This window comes from Harpia harpyja, chromosome 11 (genome assembly GCF_026419915.1).
Source record: "Harpia harpyja isolate bHarHar1 chromosome 11, bHarHar1 primary haplotype, whole genome shotgun sequence".
NCBI lineage: Eukaryota > Metazoa > Chordata > Aves > Accipitriformes > Accipitridae > Harpia > Harpia harpyja.
In genome coordinates, this window is record NC_068950.1 from 1,379,507 (window position 1) to 1,395,301 (window position 15,795).

The following is a 15,795-nucleotide window of genomic DNA, read 5'->3' on the forward strand; positions in this document are numbered from 1 at the left end:
CAGAAAAAGGCCAAATCCCACCGTGGCGTGGGCAGTGACAGGCAGAAGAGGGGTAAATACAAGCAGCATCGCACGGGAGGGGGGGTCTGCCTGCCAAGAGGAGAAGCGGAGCAGCATTGCACAGCGGGGGGGTTGATGGGGACTGCAACCCCCCCATGCTGCACCCCTCCACTGGCACCGCAGCCATTAAGGCACATTGAAGCATCGCTGCGGCCGTGTGTCCGTCTGTCACCGCCTGGTGCTGGGGAGGAGGGTGGGTGGCCGGGGCGCCCAGTGGCCAAGGGTGGCTACCCACGGGCTTTGCTCCGGCCGTCCCGCAGCGCCTCGATCTTGGGGGCCAGCTCCCCAAAGGTGGGTCTGGCAGTGGGGGTGAAGGACCAGCAGCTCAGCATCAGCGTGTAGATCTGGGAACAAAGGACAGGGATGTCAGGGGAGCGGGGTGACCCCGGGACCCCCCCCTCCCCGGGACCCCCGCCAGCCCGGGCAGGGGGTCTCACCTCCACAGGGCAGCCGGCCGGCACCGGGAGACGCCGGTTGTCCTTGAGGAGCTCCAGCAAGTGGCAAACGATCTGTGCCGCCTTCTCAGCGCCCATCATGCGAAGGAATTCCTGCAGGCACAGGGATGGCTGTCAGCGCGAGGCCACCGGAGACGGGGTCTCATCCTGAAGGTAATGGGTCCAGGGTGGGGGCAGCGGGACCCCAGCCCCAGCGGGGAAAGGGGGATCTCACCTCTGAGGGGCTCTTGCTCTTGTTGCTGTAGGTGAAGAGCTCGTAGAGGAGGACCCCAAAGCTCCAGATGTCGGATGCCCGCGAGAAGACGTTGTCCGCCAGGGACTCAGGTGCGTACCTGCCGGCAGGAGGATGCTGAGCGCCGGATCCAGCCGGGCCGGCAGCCCCCGTGTGCCCCCCGCCTTGGTGCCACCCTCACCAGAAGACGGGACTCTGTCCGGGCTCCTGCACCACGTAATAGTCCTTGTCCTGCGGCAGCAGTTTGGCCAGCCCGAAGTCCCCGATCTTGACGTGGGTCTCGCTCTCCACCAGGATGTTCCTGCTGGCCAGGTCCCGGTGCACGCAGCGCTGCGCTCCCAGGTACTCCATGCCCTATGTGGGATGCAGCCGCTCGCTGGTGCCGGGACCCAGCAGCATCCCCAGGGGCTCATCCCAGCTGGACCACGACCCCCTGGGTGAGCTGTGGCATTGCTCCATCCCCATCCGACCCCGTCCTCAGAAGAGCAGGACCCTCTTTGCTGCCGACCCCCGCGGTCCCACCTTGCAGATCTGCCAGGCGTAGAGGAGCAGAGTCCTGTGGTCCAGGCGGGGCTGGTTCTTCTGCAGGTAATCCCGCAGGCAGCCGTTGGGCAGGTATTCCATCACCAGCCGCAGCCCACGCCGCCCTGCACACACATCCATCACCCGCCGGCCGGGATGCGGGCAGAGCCGGGGCTGGGTGTGCAGGCAGCATCGCTGCGGAGAGCCCTGCCCGCTCCCTGCCCGCTCCCTGCCCCACGCCGTGCTCACCCCGGCTGTAGCAGACGCCTCGGTACTGGACGATGAAGTCGTGCTGCAGCGAGTGCAGGATCTGGATTTCCCTCTCGAAATCCCGCAGCTCCTTGGCCGAATCTTGCTGCAGCTTCTTCACTGCCACCAGCTCGCCCGTGCTGTCGCCCAGCGGGTCGTAGCGGCACAGCTCCACGCTCCCAAAGTTGCCCTGGCCAGGGAGAGCCAGGTGGCGATGCAGGATGCTGGGGTGTCTCGGGGGGGGGGGGGGGATGTCTCAGAGACCCCCACTATGTCCCCAGCCCCTGGTCCCCCTCACAGATCCCACAGATGAGGCCACAGTCACAAACCAAGCAGTTCTTAGCTTTGGAGGGCAAAGCATCCCCCCACGAGCAGGGGATGCTTCATGCCCCAAAATGCAGGTAAGGGGGGGGGGGAATCTTGGGGGACGGGGCCCCCTCTGCCCCCCCTCACCTTGCCCAGAAGCGAGATGTACTTGAGGTGCCGCTCCTCAAAGTGTGTGGGGTCCTGGCACATGGTGAGGGGCTCATACCCCCAGAAACTGTCCCGGAGCGTCACGTCCGTGGGCGAGAGGTCCGAGAGCAGCTCGTAATCTGGGGGAGGGAGGTGGTGAGGGCACTGTGGGGGGATGGAGCCTGTGTCCCCCCACACACACACACCATCCTAGGGCTCACCAGAGGTGATGAGGCTGTTGAGGTCCCGGATGAGGGCGCGGAAGCAGGGCCGGCGGCGGGGCTGGTAGTCCATACACTGCGCAACGAGCGTGGCCAGCTCCGTCCACTTTGGTGCGGGGAGCTGGAGGTTGCTCTGGTAGAAATCCAGCTTCTAGGAGGGGGTAGGAGAGGGTGCTGGGGATGGCTGTGAGGTGCCTGGCCCCGTGCCCCCCCCCCCCCCCCCCTCCAAGCAGCTCCCGAACAGCCCCCACACTCCTCACCAGGCTGTGCAAACCCCTCGCCCTGAGCATCACCCAAAGGCTGCAGGACGTTAGGTTACTGCCCATCCCTGCGGCGCTGGACCCTGCGGCCGTCTCCACCGTGCACCGGGACTGGGGGGCTCCAGAGCCCTGCGAGACCCCGGCTCCAGGTGCCCTGGGTGCCCATCTCCCCCCAGTGATGCCCCTTTTCTAGGGTGACCTGGGTCACCAGAACCTCTGGCCAGCAGAGAAATCCTGGGGTGGGACAGGCAGCACGTGGTCTTCTCCGGGCAGTGGGTGAGTGAGCAGAGCCCAGGTGTAGCAGGATGGGGCAGGAGGGTCGGGATGCAATAGGATGGGGCAGGAGGGATGGGGCAGGAGGGTCAGGATGCAGCGGGATGGGGCAGTCTCACCTTCTGGGGCTCCAGCAGGCTGATGGGCATGTTGCCACCACTGAAGATCTCCCAGAGGGTCGCCCCAAAGCTCCACTTGTCAGCTGGCAGCGCCAGGCTCTTGGGGTCACTGAGGCACTCAGGGGCCACCCAGGGGATGCGCTCCACCAGCACTGGGGGACAGGGGGACAGCCTCGCTCAGCACCTGCCGGGGGGGGCCCTGCCACCCCCTTGCCACCCCAGGTCAGCCCAGGCACTTACTCTCCTTGGCCAGGACGGTGATGCTGACTCCGGGGTCGTTGAGCTTGATGAAGGGGGGGCTGCCGCTGGCCACGTCCCCCTCCCGGGTCAGTAGCACCTTCTTAGCAGAGACGTTGCCGTGGGTGATTTTCTTGTCCTCCTGGCAAGGGCAGGACCGTCAGCACAGCCCTGGCCCGTGGGGCAGCCCCACACACGGGGCTGAGCCGATGCCAGCCAGGGTGAACCAACAGCGATGCGTGGGAGCCATGGGGATGTGGATGCATGGGAGTCGTGGGACACGGCTGCGTGGGGGCCATGGGACATGGATGCACAGGTGCTGAAGGATGCAGATGCACAGGAGCCACAGGACATGGATGCATTGAAGCTGCAGGACACGGATGCACGGGAGCCGTGGGATAAGGACACGGGAGAGCTGTGGGATGCTGACATGCAGGAGCTGCAGGACATGTGGACCGTGGGACGCGGATGCTCGGTACCGTGCCAGCAGCCGGCTCACCAGGTAGTTGAGGGCGTACGCCAGCTGCTTGGCCACCTGCAGCTTCCAGCTCGTCGTCACCTTGCCCTCGCCTTGGTTCTTCTTCAGGTAGAGGTCCAGGGGCCCGTACCTGACGTACTCCTGCACCATGATACCTGCGGGGGAGACGGTGCAGGCAGGTCCGGCGTACACCCTCCCGGCATCGTGGCCGTGGCATCGCGGTGCCTGGCGAGGGGGACGGGCACTCACTGTCTTTCCCAAGGCTGACGCCGTGCAGCAGGACCAGGTGCTTGTGGGAGAGCTGGCTCATGATGCTGGCTGCCTCCAGGAAGGACTGGGAGCGGGGAGAGGCTGGCTCAGGGGGGGCCATCGGGACCCCCTGGTGCCGGGTTGGGGGGGGCTGCTGCCGCCTCACCTCAGAGCAGTTGCGGTGGCTGCCGTCCATGACCTTGAGGACAACCTCGGTCTGGTAGTACCCGTCCTCCTCCTGGTCCCGCTTGATGCCCTTGTAGATCTGGGTGAAGGAGCCCTGGCCCAGGCTCTCGCCCTGCCGCGAGAAGGGGGGTGCTGGCAGGAGGGGGGTCCCTGCCCACGCACCCCATCCCACCGGCACCCCAGCTCCCCCCCCCCCCCCCCATACCCGCGTGAGGCTCTGGGGATCGATCTTGTGGAACATCATCTGGTTGAGGCTGCGGCGGGGGGCAGCGGGGGAGCCGGGGGGCTGGGGGCAGCCGTTCCGCACGATCAGCAGGTTGGACTTCTCTGGGGGGGGGGACCTGCCGTGAGGGGCGGCCGGGGCAGGCTGTGCCCACGCTGTGACCTCACAGAGCCCGCTCCGTGATGCCACGTAGCCTGCTCTGCGATGTCACACAGCCCACTCCACGATGACGCAGCCTGCTCTGTGACACCGTATAACCCGTTCTATGACGCTGCGCAGCTCATTTTGTGATGCCGCGTAGCCTGCTCTACGGTGCCACGCAACCCACTCCGTGACGACAAACAGCCCCCCCCGTGCTCTCGCATAACCCGCTCTGTGACCTCGTACAGCGTGCTCCGTGACGGCACGCAGCCAGCTCTGTGATATCACACAGCCCCCTCTATGATGACATAGCCTGCTCCGTGACCTCGGACGACCCGCTCTGTGACGTCACCCAGCCCGCTCCGTGACGTCACACCCCCACGGGGGTGCGCAGCCCTGCCCGGTTCCCCGCCGCGGCGTGGCGGTGTCACCTTTGGGCAGAGGTGGGCAGCAGGCAGCCAGGCGCATGCGGGCACCCTCTGCCTGCAGCCCGCAGCGCCCGTAGGTGCCCAGCAGCTCCCGCAGGCTGCAGAACCGCCGGGCCACCCCCGAGAGCCAGAAGTTCCCGTCCTCGTCCCTGCGGATCAGGCAGCGCTTGTAGTCCTGGCCGGAGGGGGTCTGCAGGGCGAGAGCCAGGCTCAGTGGCGTGGGGTCTCCCCGGGAGCCCCCCCCCGAGTCCCTCCTGCCCTGCGGGTGCCCGCAGCAGCCCCAGGGTTGTGCCCGTGCCAAAGGGCCACCGACGGTGGCACCGTCCCTGCGAGCACCAGGTCTCAGCCCTGCGTTCCCCTCCCTGCTCCCGGTGACACCCGCAGCGCCCGGCACGGAAGCCTGCGCCATGCTGCGCGGGTGCCGGCACCCTGGTCCCGTGCCGGTGCCGGTCTCACCTCGGCGCAGACGGTCAGCAGGTAGCTGTCGAAGTCCTGCGGGCTGCGGCGCAGCAGGTACAGCCCCGGGCAGCTCCCCGCCATCTTCAGCTTTTTCACCGCAAACTCGGAGCTGAGAACCGCAGGGCTGGGTGAGGCGCAGCGTGGTCCCCCTCGGGGAGACCCCCGTTGCTCACCATCCACCACGGTCTCCCCAAACCCGGTGGGCACCAGGGTGGCCCGAGCATCACCTGCCCAGCGGGCAGGATGGGGACCGGTGCTTGATGCCCTTGTGGCTCCTACCCAAGGTGATTTCTTCCCCCGTCACCCGTGGGTTGGGGAGGGTGATGGAGGGGTCCCAGCACGCACCTGATGGGCCCGTGGCACTGGTTCTCCATGTCCTCCAGGAGCCGGGGGGGGGCCACCTCCTTGCAGAAGTAGTGGTGGGCATCCGCCGTCAGGCGGTAGTAGCCGTCGATGAGAGCCACGAAGGAGCGGGCTTCCCGCAGCGTGGGGAACTCCACCTCCTGGAGCCAAGCCGGGGGGGTCAGCCCCATGCCAACCCCGGCCCCCCACCCCACCGGGGCTCCTCCCACGGCCCCCCCCCCCACTCACCAGCACCCGGTTGTCCGTCTTGGTGAGGGTGACGATGCGGTTTTCCACGGGGCCACCCTCCCGGCTCGCCTGCTTGATGCTGATGTCGGCGATGTCGGGGAAGTCGCAGAAGTGCTGGCGGCTCTGTGGGGGACACGACCGGGGATGGTCTCTATGCCCTCCATCCATCCCACCATAGGACCCCCCCTCCGGCGCAGCCGCCCACCCGCACCTCAGAGCCGCCGCAGCTCCAGGAGACGCCGCTCTCGCCGGCCACGTGGATGACGATGTCCGCGGCGGAGCCGGGCGAGCGCACGTGGAAACTCTCCTCTGCCCAGCGTCGCTGCAGCCGCTCCAGGTCCAGCAGGTACTTGAGCTTCAGGTAGCGTCCGTCCGTCTGGCAGCCGCCGATCTTCCGCAGGGATTTGCTGAAGCGGCGGCGGATGCGCTTGCGGGTGAGGAAGCTGTGCTGCTGGATCTGGCACCGCAGCGGCTCGGGGATGCAGGATTTGTAGCTGCCAGGGATGGGGAGGTGAGGCAGCGGTGGGTGCCGGGCTGTTCCCACGGGTGCTGGGCTGTCCCCACGGGTGCTGGGCTGTCCCCACGGCCCCCAGCTTACCTGACGTGGCTGAAGACCTCGTCGGGGCTCTGCCGCTTCTCCTTGGCGATGCGCAGCATGTCCAGCACGGCCAGGCTCAGGCACTCCTCCTGCGTGGGCAGGCTCAGTGCCATCGCCACGCGTCCCCCGATGAAATCGCTGCGGGACTGGGGAGGGTGCAGGGGCTGGGTGTGGGGGGGGGTCCGCACACTGGGTGCATCTCCTGCCCAGGGGTGCTGCAGCCAGGAGACTCAATGCACCCCAAGACCCCCAGTCCACGCATGAGCCCGTGGCAGGTATCATCCCCCCCCGGCTAACAGGAGCTTCTAGGACGGCCCCTACTGGCCCCCCCATCATGCTGGGCTGGCTGTGGGGTGGCTCCGGCCCCAGCCCTGTGCCCCAGTGCCCATGTGAGCCACATCCTGCCCCTGGCTCTGGTTTCCTGCTGCTGCCTGGGGGACAGTGGAGCCGGCTCCATCCCTGGGGCATGCAGCACCCCGGGGACACAGTGACCCCCCCATCTCAACACCCTGGGGTGCCCCATGCCTGGCATGGGATGCTCGAGAGCAGCTCCAGCCAAGCTGGGCAGCAGGACCCACATCCCGCAGATGTCATGGCCAGAGGCCAGCGGGTGCTGGAGGGTGGCACGGCCCAGGGCAGTGAAGGGCATCGCTGCACTGAGGTTAACACATATCACGCACCCAAGAAGCCACACGGGACCCCACCTGTGGCCCCAGGTGCTGGGGACAGAGATGCCAGCCTGGCAGGGCTCACCTGGGCAAAAAGGTAATCGATGACGGGGTAGTCCAGGATGGGGCTGGCCCGGTCGTTCAGCAGCTGGAAGCGGTGGGACTGTCCCAGCCCGCACCAGTTGGGGAAGAAGAACCTGATGGGGAAAGCAGAGGGGGGGCTCAGCGCCGCGTTCCCCCATCGTGCACAACCCCTATCAGCCATCAGAGACTCCCCAGGGAGCCAGGCTGGAGCTGGGACAGCCGCGTCCCCGCGGGCTGTACCTGATCCTGTACACCACGACCTGGCTGCAGGAGTCATCGACGGTGAAGAGGTGGTTGGGGGCGAACCAGCAGCTGAGATCCTCGGTGGCCAGGGCGAAGAGCGGGTGACAGACGGGCAGCACGCCTGGGGACAGAGCGGTGCTGTGACCCCCCCACCGAGAACAGGCACGGCCAGTACCCCGAGCTCACGGCCGGTGCCCCGAACCCGCCGGTGGTCGATGCTCACCGCAGGCTTTGGCGGCGTGGATGCACAGCTCCTCGGCCGTGTACTCGCCGAAGGTGAAGGTGAGGATGCCGGCGGTGGTGCCGGGGGGGCTGCGCGGGGTGGGGGCTTGGTGGTACAGGTAGACCTGGAGGGTACCGGTCTCGGCAGAGGAGAGGCTGCAGGAGCGTTCCCCGATCAGCGGGGTGTCCTCACCCAGCGGGGCCATGGCGGGTGCTGCAACAATGGGGGGGGGTCAGCACCGGGGTGCTGGTGGCACTGTCCCCCCCCCAATGTGACCCCCATGCGGGGCAGGACCTTGCCCCACGCGTGCCCTTCCCCACACGTTTCCCTTGGCATCGTCCCCGGGGTAAAACCCTGCAGCATCTCCAGGGCTGGGCTCAGCCCTTCCTGGGAAGGATGAAGGGGAAACTGAGGCACACAGCCATTTCTCCGGGCATGCGGATAAATCCACGCTCCCCAGCCTGTCCCACGGCCGCTCCTCCTCGCCAGCCGGCCCAGGGCTGAGCGCCCGTGCCCCGCATCGCTCCCAGGTGCGGGCAGGGAATGCTCGGCTCCATCCCCGTGCCCGGCTGGGCTGGCCGGACCCTGCGAAGCCCCCCTGAGCCGGTGTGGTACCTGCTGCCGTGCCGGCGGCCTCGTTGGCACCCGTCTGCTCCGGCCCCGGGGAGCGGGTCCCAGGCAGCGGGTCGGGGTTCCTGGGCTGCGTAGGTGGCTGCTCGGAGGCTGCGAGCGAAGGGCAGCGTCAAAAAATCCCCTCGGTGACTTCCTTCCTGCCCACAGCCTCCTCGGCGGGTGGCTTCCGGACGAGGGAGGGGGGTACGGGGTGGGGGGGGGCAGAAAGGAGCCACCCCAGGGTGCAGGGACCAGCTGGGGGGGGGGGTAAGGGGGCAGGGAGCCCTAGGCACCCCACTTGGTGCTGGGCACCCCAATGGACCCGGGCACCTTGCTGGTTCTGCCACCTCCCGGTGCCGTGGGTACCGCCGTGTTTTGGGTTTGGGGGGGGGGGGGGTTTGGTAGCAGGGGAGGGGGCTGCTCCTGGGAGAAGCTGCTCGAAGCTTCCCCGGCTCCAAGTCGGACCCGCCGCTGGCCAAGGCCGAGCCCGTCAGCGACAGTGGTAGCGCCTCTGGGAGAACGGATTTCGGAAGTGAAACTTGCAGCGGGGAGTGGGATGGGAGAGAAACCCCTGTGCAGATACCGAGGTCAGTGAAGAAGGAAGGGGAGGAGGTGTGCCGGAGGAGGGGATGCCCCCCAAGTTGGCCGTGACTCCATGGGAAAGCCCGTTCTGGAGCAATCTGTGCCTGAAGAACTGCAGCCCATGGAAAGGACCCATGCCAGAGAAGTTCACGGAGGACTGTCTCCCGTGGGAGGGGCCCCACGCCGGAGCAGGGGAAGAGTGAGGAGTCCTCCCCCGAGGAGGAAGGAGCAGCAGAGACGATGTGTGATGAACTGACCCCAAGCCCCATTCCCCGTCCCCCTGCGCCGAGGAGGTAGAGAATTTGGGAGCGGAGTTGAGCCGGGAAGGAGGGAGGCGTGGGGGGAAGGTGTTTTGAGATTTGGTTTTACTTCTCATTATCCTTGGTTTGATTTGATTGGTAGTAAATTAAATTGATTTTGTTTTTTCCCCAAGTTGAGTCTGTCTTTTGCCCGTGACCGTAACTGATGAGCGATCCACCCTGTCCTTGTCTCGACCCACAAGTGTTTCTTTATATTTTCTCCTCCCCATCCCACCGGGGGGGGGGAAGGAGTGAGCCAGCAGCTTCGTGGCGCTTTGTTGCCGGCTGAGCTGAAACCACAACACGTGGGATGGGCGACGCTCTGCCGGGACATCCCAGTCCCCATCCTGTCCCACCCCACCGCGTGGGGCGAGGGGCTGGGTGCTGCTCGCACACCCCTACCCCCGTCCCGCACCCCATCGCCGGGACCCTCCCTGCCCCACTCACGGCCCCGGCGGGACGGGCTCAGCCCCTTTGCCCCCATCCTGCCCCGGCCAGCCCAACCCTGGGGTTCCACCGGTGCTGCCGTGGGGCTGGGCCCACGCCTGACCCCGGTGCCGTGCGGCTTCGCACGCACCCGCTGGCGGATGTGGCCGGGCTCAGCAGCCGTCGCTTATTGTTTTTTTTTCCCCTTTCTGCTGCTCTAACCAGCTCGGCAAGGAGGCAAAGCCAGGGGCGAGGCAGGGAAGGGGGTCCTGCCCAGCCCTTTCCCCAGGGACGGGTGTTGGGGACAAGGCCACCGGGGCCGGAGCCAGACCCCGAGGACCAGAGACCCTCCTCTGCCTCGCGGCGATGCCTCGGAGGGGACGGTGCCCCCGCGGCAGCTCTCGTCCCCATCCCGTGGCTCTTCCCCGGTCCCAACCCCAGGCTCGTCCCCGGGGTTCTGGGCAGGGGGAGGAAATCCCCGTGGGACAAACCTGCCCAGGGGCTGGGCGAGACAAAGCAACGTTTGTCCCAGCGAACAAGGAAGCTGGGCCAGCCCCACGCCCGGGAGCCGGGTATTCCGATGGCCGCGGCCGTCCCGCCATCCCCGCCTTCGCCGGGCTCAGCGGCCGGCTCCCGTGCTCGCCACGCTGCCCGCCGGGGTACGGGGTGCCGTGCCGCCGCTCGAGGTGGCCGGAGGTTAGCCGGTGTCGGGGTGCGCGGGAGGGAAGGGGTTATGGATGTGGCCCCCGACGGCTCTGTCCTCCCCGCCGAGGGTCCCACCCCGACGCCCTGAACCTGCCTCCCGCCCGCCCCGCAGGCTGGAGGAGCTCGAGGCACGGCCAGCCCCTCGCCGCGGCACCGCTCGCCCTGCCACCGCCTCAACGCCCGCCGAGGACGTCGCGGCAGCCTCCTCCGACCCGCCGGCTTCCCCGCGTCACCGGGGACCCCCGGGCGGCCCCCTCGCTCTCCTTCTCCTCGGCACCGGGTTCCTTGCCGGTCCGCGGGTAGCTGCCTGCAAACAAGCTGCTTTTTTTCTGGGTAAAGGTTTAGCTTTGGTTTGTTTTGTCCCCTCGGCTGGAGATAAATTTGGCTCCGGCAGCGGCTCTGACCCTCCCTGTTTGTGCTGGCTGCGGGGGGGGATCGCTCCCTTCCAGCCACGTCCTTCGGGTGCCGGTGCTTCCCTGGAGCCACGGAGCCGGTGCCCAGTGTGCTACGGAGCAGCTGGACCGGGCACTGCCGCTCTCCTCTCCCTGTATGCTCCGAACCAGGAGGTATTCGGGGCAATTTCCTTGCTGAGCTCGGGCTTCCCTCTTGCTGCTTGGGCTCTGCCCTTTGCAGCCGAATGCTTGGCACAGATTTTTCCTGGGGACAGCGGGGGGACGGGACGGGACAGGACGGGACGGGACGGGACGGGACGGGATGGAGCGGCAGCCACGCTCTCTGCTCCGCGCTCGATCCTTTCTGCTGCGCGTCCGATGTCGGTCAATAATTGCACGGAGTTTTCTCCCCCTCCAGTTTCGCCACCCTCGGACGCGCCGGTGCCACCGTGCTCTGGCCTAGCCGTGCGTGCCGCGTCCCCGTGCCGTGTCCCCATCCACCCGCAGGTGCTCAGCCAGGGGTTCCCCCCCCCGCAGCCGCCACGCTGGCTCTGGCAGGGAGCCTGGAGGTGTGGGTGCCGGAGCGGCTCACCTTCAGCCTCTGGGACTACGGGGTCTTTGGGCTGATGCTGCTGATCTCCACCGGCATCGGGCTCTTCCACGGCCTCGTCAAAGGCGGCCAGAAGACCTCGGAGGATTTTTTCACGGGGGGACGACGGATGTCGGCGCTGCCCGTGGGGCTCTCGCTCTCGGCCAGCTTCATGTCGGCCATCCAGGTGCTGGGGGTGCCAGCGGAGGCGTACCGGTACGGAGCCAAATTCCTCTGGATGTGCCTGGGGCAGCTGCTCAACACGCTGCTCACCGCCCAGTTCTTCCTCCCTGTCTTCTACCGCCTGGGGCTCACCAGCACCTATGAGGTGGGCTCGGGGTGGGGGACGCATCCTGCCCCAGAGCAGCCCCCGGGTTGCCCCGATGCCGGGACGGCCCTGACGCGCTCCCTTGTCCTTGTCCCCAGTACCTGGAGCGGCGGTTCAGCCGGAGTGTCCGGCTGTGCGGGACCCTGCAGTACGTGGTGGCCACGGTGCGTGTCCGCGGTGCAGGGGTGGGATGGGGACGGTGGGGACGCGGCACCCGGCGGGGGCTTGGATCCGGCCGTGCCGGCGCTGCCCTGAGCCCCTGGGAAGCGTCCTCATTCCCGTGCTCATGTTTTCTGTGGCTCAAAGTAAATAGCGCCCGGCGGGAGCCCTGTTTTGAATGAAAACCCCAGTGTTTTCCCAGCGCCTGCACGCCGTGCTTGGGCGGCACCGTCACGCTTCGTCCCCGTCCCTGCGGACGCAGCCGTCACCTGCCCGGTGCCTGCGGTGCCGGTGGGACGCGGCACTGACCGGACCCCCCCTCTTCCTGCAGATGCTGTACACGGGGATCGTCATCTACGCCCCAGCCCTGATCCTAAACCAAGGTGCGGTGGGGAGGTGGGGGCTGCTCCCCATCACGTCCCCATCCCTGCAATGGGGACATTTCAGCCCTGTCCCACCCCAGGCGTCGTTTGCACCCTGGGGGTCTGCTCAGCACCTTCCTTTCTCCTTCAGTGACCGGTCTGGACATCTGGGCGTCCCTGCTCTCCACCGGAGTCATCTGCACCTTCTACACCACCATAGTGAGGGAGGGAGCAGGGGGTCCCCTGGGGTCCCCCGGGGATCCCCAGCGCTCACCCACGGCTCCGTCTGGCGCAGGGTGGGATGAAGGCTGTCATCTGGACGGACGTCTTCCAGGTCTTCGTGATGCTCTCCGGCTTCATCGCCATCATCATCCGGGGGGTGCTGCTGGTGGGGGGTCCCGCCAGGGTGCTGGGCATCGCCACCAACGGCTCCAGGGTGAACTTTGGCGAGTGAGTCCCCCCACCCCACTGTGTGCTGACCCCGCTGCCCCTGCCCCGGGGCTGCTGGGGGGCCGGTGCCAGCCAAGGCTCACCCCCCCATCCCCGGCGTGCCCAGCTTCAACCCAGACCCGCGGAGCCGGTACACGGTCTGGACCTTCGTGCTGGGCGGCACGCTGGTCTGGCTCTCCATGTACGGCGTCAACCAGGCTCAGGTCCAGCGCTACGTGGCCTGCAGGACCGAGAGGGAGGCCAGGGTGTGAGTCCACGGGGATCGTCTGGCTCCTGCTCTGCGTGGGACGGTGCATGGGGACAAGGGGCTGCGCTGGGTGGGGGGATGGCTGCATGCCAGCCTGTCTCCCTTGGGAAGCCCAGTGCCTGCATCCCTGCATGGCCCCTGCACCCTTGCACGCACCCGGCACCCCTGCATGGACCCAGCACCCCTGCACGGACCTTGCACAGACCCTGCACCCCTGCATGGACCCTGCACCCCTGCATGGCCTCTGCACCCCTGCATTGCCCCTGCATGCTTGCATGGACGCTGCAACCCTGCGCGGACCTTGCACCCCTGCACAGACCCTGTATCCTTGCACGGACCTTGCACCCCTGCGCAGACCCTGCACCCTGCAGGGCCCCTGCCTCCCTGCTCAGCCGGGTGTGCTCCCGTCTGGTGCTTGCAGGGCGCTGCTGGTGAATCAAGTGGGGCTCTTCTGCATCGTCTCCAGCGCGGTGGCCTGTGGCCTTGTGATGTTTGCGCTGTACAAGGACTGCGATCCCCTCCTTGCCGGCTACATCTCGGCCCCTGACCAGGTACCGGCCCCCACCGGCTCTGCCCTCTCGAGCACCGAATTGAGGGCAGCGAGGTGGAAGGGCGAGAGGGTTGGAGGGGCTGGACCCCTGGGTCCCCGTCTCAGCCCCACTGTGGGGGCTGGGGTCCCCCGGGGTCCTGCCACCCCCCCCGATGCAGCCTTCTCCCCCCGCAGTACATGCCCTACCTGGTCCTTGACATCTTCAAGACGTCCCCGGGGGTGCCCGGTCTTTTCCTTGCCTGTGCCTACAGCGGGACCCTCAGGTGAGGACAGGGCACCCCTTGACCCATGGGGACCCCAAACTTCCCTGCAAAAGGGGGCTTCGCCCCCCCCCCACGCCCCGCAGGCTGCCGCATCGGGGCTGAGCGCTGCCGCATGCCTGCGCCCCAGCACGGCCTCCACCAGCATCAATGCCATGGCGGCCGTCACCGTCGAGGACCTCGTCAAGCCCAGGCTGCCCACGCTGTCACCGCGGAGGCTGACCCTCATCTCCAAGGGGCTGTGTGAGTGGGCACAGGAGCCGTGCCGTGCCGTGCCATCCCGTGCCATGCCACGCTCCCCCCATCCTGCGCTGCACGGCACTGTTTTGTGCCATGCCATGGTGGACAGCGTGGTGCCATGCTGTGCCATGCCACGCTGTGCTGCACTGCACCGTGCCGTGCTACGCCACACCATGCTGCACTGAGCTGTGCCGCGCCGCATTGCGCCGTGCCGTGCCATGCCGCTGAGCCTTTGCCGTCTCCCCCGCAGCGCTCATCTACGGCACCTCGTGCATCACGGTGGCGGCTCTGGCCTCGCTGCTGGGCGGCGGCGTGCTGCAGGTGAGCCCCGCCACGCAGGGCCCGATCCGGCGTGGGGCACAAGGTCACCCCGCTGCCCCCCCCGCCACGCCATTGCCCACCGGCTCTGCCTGGCCGAGCGGGACCCGGCCACGCGCCGCTGGCTGCCGGAGAGCCCTCGAGCCGGCTGGGCTGCAGCGGCTGGGGGTTCTGGGGCAGAGCCAAGCACCGTCCTCCTCCTCCTCCTCCTCCGAGCCCCCACCGAGCCCCCGCAGCCCCCGAGCCGGGGCGGTGGGCAGAGCTCTCCGTCCCCCTTCCAGGGCTCCTTCACCGTCATGGGGGTGATCAGCGGCCCGCTGCTGGGGGCCTTCGTCCTGGGCATGTTCCTGCCGATGTGCAGCACGGCCGTGAGTCCCACGGGGGGGGGAGATTTGGGTGGGGGGCTCCGGGGGTCCCACCGCAGCCCGCTCCCCCGGGCTGTGCGGACCCCTCTCCTCTGCCGCAGGGCGTGCTGGGGGGCCTGGCCACCGGCTTCGCCCTCTCCTTCTGGGTGGCCGTGGGGGGCACCCTCTACCCCCCCAGCGCAGCCACCATGGGGGTGCTGCCCGCCTCCGGAGCCCTCTGCCCGCTCTACAACCGCACCGCCGGTGCCAACCGCACCGTCCTCCTGGGACCCCTGCCCCCCCGCGAAGAGCCCCCGGCCCCGGCACGGTGAGGCGGGGGGGGATGGCAGCCGGGGGGGTCCTGGGTTGTCACACTGCTTGCTTTGGTCACTGTGATGTCACACCAGTTTCCCTGTTCCTGATGATGTCACACCGCTTTCCTTATTTCTTGTGATGTCACATTGCTTTCCCTGTTCACTGTGATGTCACACCACTGTCCTCATTCCTTGCGACGTCATAGCACTTGCCTTGTTCCTTGTGACATCACACCGCTTTCCCCGTGCCTTGTGATGTCACGCCACTTTCCTTGTTCACTGTGATGTCACACCGCTGTCTCGGCGGGTCCCTGACCCCCTCCCCTCGCAGGCCGGCCATCGTGGGTGATTTCTACGCCATCTCCTACCTGTACTACGGGGCGCTGGGGACCCTCACCACGGTGGTGGGGGGGGTCCTGCTCAGCTCCCTGCCAGGTGAGGCTGGGGGCCGGGGGGGGATGTGACCCAGCACCGGGGTTCCTCCCCCTCAGCCCCCCCCCACCATCGCACCCCCTTTCCGGCAGGGCCCAAGCAGACGCGGCTGCCACCGGGCGTGCTGTGGTGGGACATCACAAAGCAGACGTCCTCGGTGTCCCCCATGGGCACCAAGACCCCCAGGAAGGAGCCCCCGGGCAAAGTGGAAGCCCCCCAAGCCCTGCTGGCGAGGCTGGATGGGGAGGGCGGCCCCCCCCGGGGTCCCCCCGAGCCCGGCACTGCCACCGACCTGCTGCTGCAGGAGACCCACGTGTAGGGTGCTGGGGCGGGGGGGGGGATGCGGGTGGCCCGGCTGTGGCCGTGGCGGGACCGTGGGCGGCAGGGGGGGTGTGCACGTCCCTGTCCCGGGGTCCCCAATAAAGGAGGAGCTGTTCCCCGGGAGGAGCCTGTCCTTGGGGGGGCTGCGGGGGCATGGAGGGGGGGCTGCCCACCCTTCTGGTGATGCAGCTGGGCTGGGGGGGGGGTGTCAAA

General features: G+C 67.8%; 2 protein-coding genes across 2 annotated transcripts; one reads left to right on the forward strand and one right to left on the reverse strand.

Moving 5' to 3' along the window:
• Positions 1-174: 174 nt before the first annotated feature.
• Positions 175-8,370, reverse strand: JAK3 (Janus kinase 3). The gene is made up of 24 exons (XM_052802283.1): positions 8,268-8,370; positions 7,653-7,865; positions 7,427-7,550; positions 7,188-7,299; positions 6,435-6,580; positions 6,048-6,330; positions 5,837-5,959; positions 5,591-5,748; positions 5,243-5,354; positions 4,790-4,976; positions 4,200-4,321; positions 3,975-4,106; positions 3,809-3,893; positions 3,581-3,714; positions 3,085-3,223; positions 2,845-2,996; positions 2,193-2,343; positions 1,972-2,111; positions 1,519-1,708; positions 1,270-1,394; positions 929-1,101; positions 730-847; positions 498-608; positions 175-404 (listed from the first exon to the last, which is right to left on the reverse strand). The coding sequence occupies exons 2-24, from the start codon at positions 7,855-7,857 to the stop codon at positions 288-290; spliced, it is 3,339 nt and encodes a 1,112-aa protein (XP_052658243.1). The 5' UTR covers positions 7,858-7,865; positions 8,268-8,370; the 3' UTR covers positions 175-287.
• A 2,298-nt stretch (positions 8,371-10,668) lies between these two features.
• On the forward strand, positions 10,669-15,293 carry SLC5A5 (solute carrier family 5 member 5). Its single transcript, XM_052801651.1, has 14 exons — positions 10,669-10,842; positions 11,087-11,585; positions 11,684-11,749; positions 12,076-12,127; positions 12,258-12,325; positions 12,402-12,556; positions 12,663-12,803; positions 13,225-13,354; positions 13,528-13,616; positions 13,744-13,856; positions 14,104-14,174; positions 14,453-14,539; positions 14,638-14,843; positions 15,161-15,293. Exons 1-14 carry the CDS (start codon positions 10,826-10,828, stop codon positions 15,291-15,293), a joined length of 1,827 nt encoding a protein of 608 aa, XP_052657611.1. The 5' UTR covers positions 10,669-10,825.
• Positions 15,294-15,795: the final 502 nt, after the last annotated feature.

Excerpts from the sequence above, each read along its gene's own strand:
- JAK3 (XM_052802283.1), bottom strand. The coding sequence starts at position 7,857 with ATGGCCCCGCTGGGTGAGGACACCCCGCTGATCGGGGAACGCTCCTGC. Across the intron at positions 7,551-7,652 it reads CCACGCCGCCAAAGCCTGCG|GCGTGCTGCCCGTCTGTCAC; the intron begins GTGAGCATCGAC and ends CTCTGTCCCCAG. Across the intron at positions 2,344-2,844 it reads GCCTGCTGGAGCCCCAGAAG|AAGCTGGATTTCTACCAGAG; the intron begins GTGAGACTGCCC and ends ACCCCCTCCTAG.
- SLC5A5 (XM_052801651.1), top strand. Across the intron at positions 12,128-12,257 it reads AGCCCTGATCCTAAACCAAG|TGACCGGTCTGGACATCTGG; the intron begins GTGCGGTGGGGA and ends TTTCTCCTTCAG. Across the intron at positions 13,617-13,743 it reads GCCTACAGCGGGACCCTCAG|CACGGCCTCCACCAGCATCA; the intron begins GTGAGGACAGGG and ends CCTGCGCCCCAG.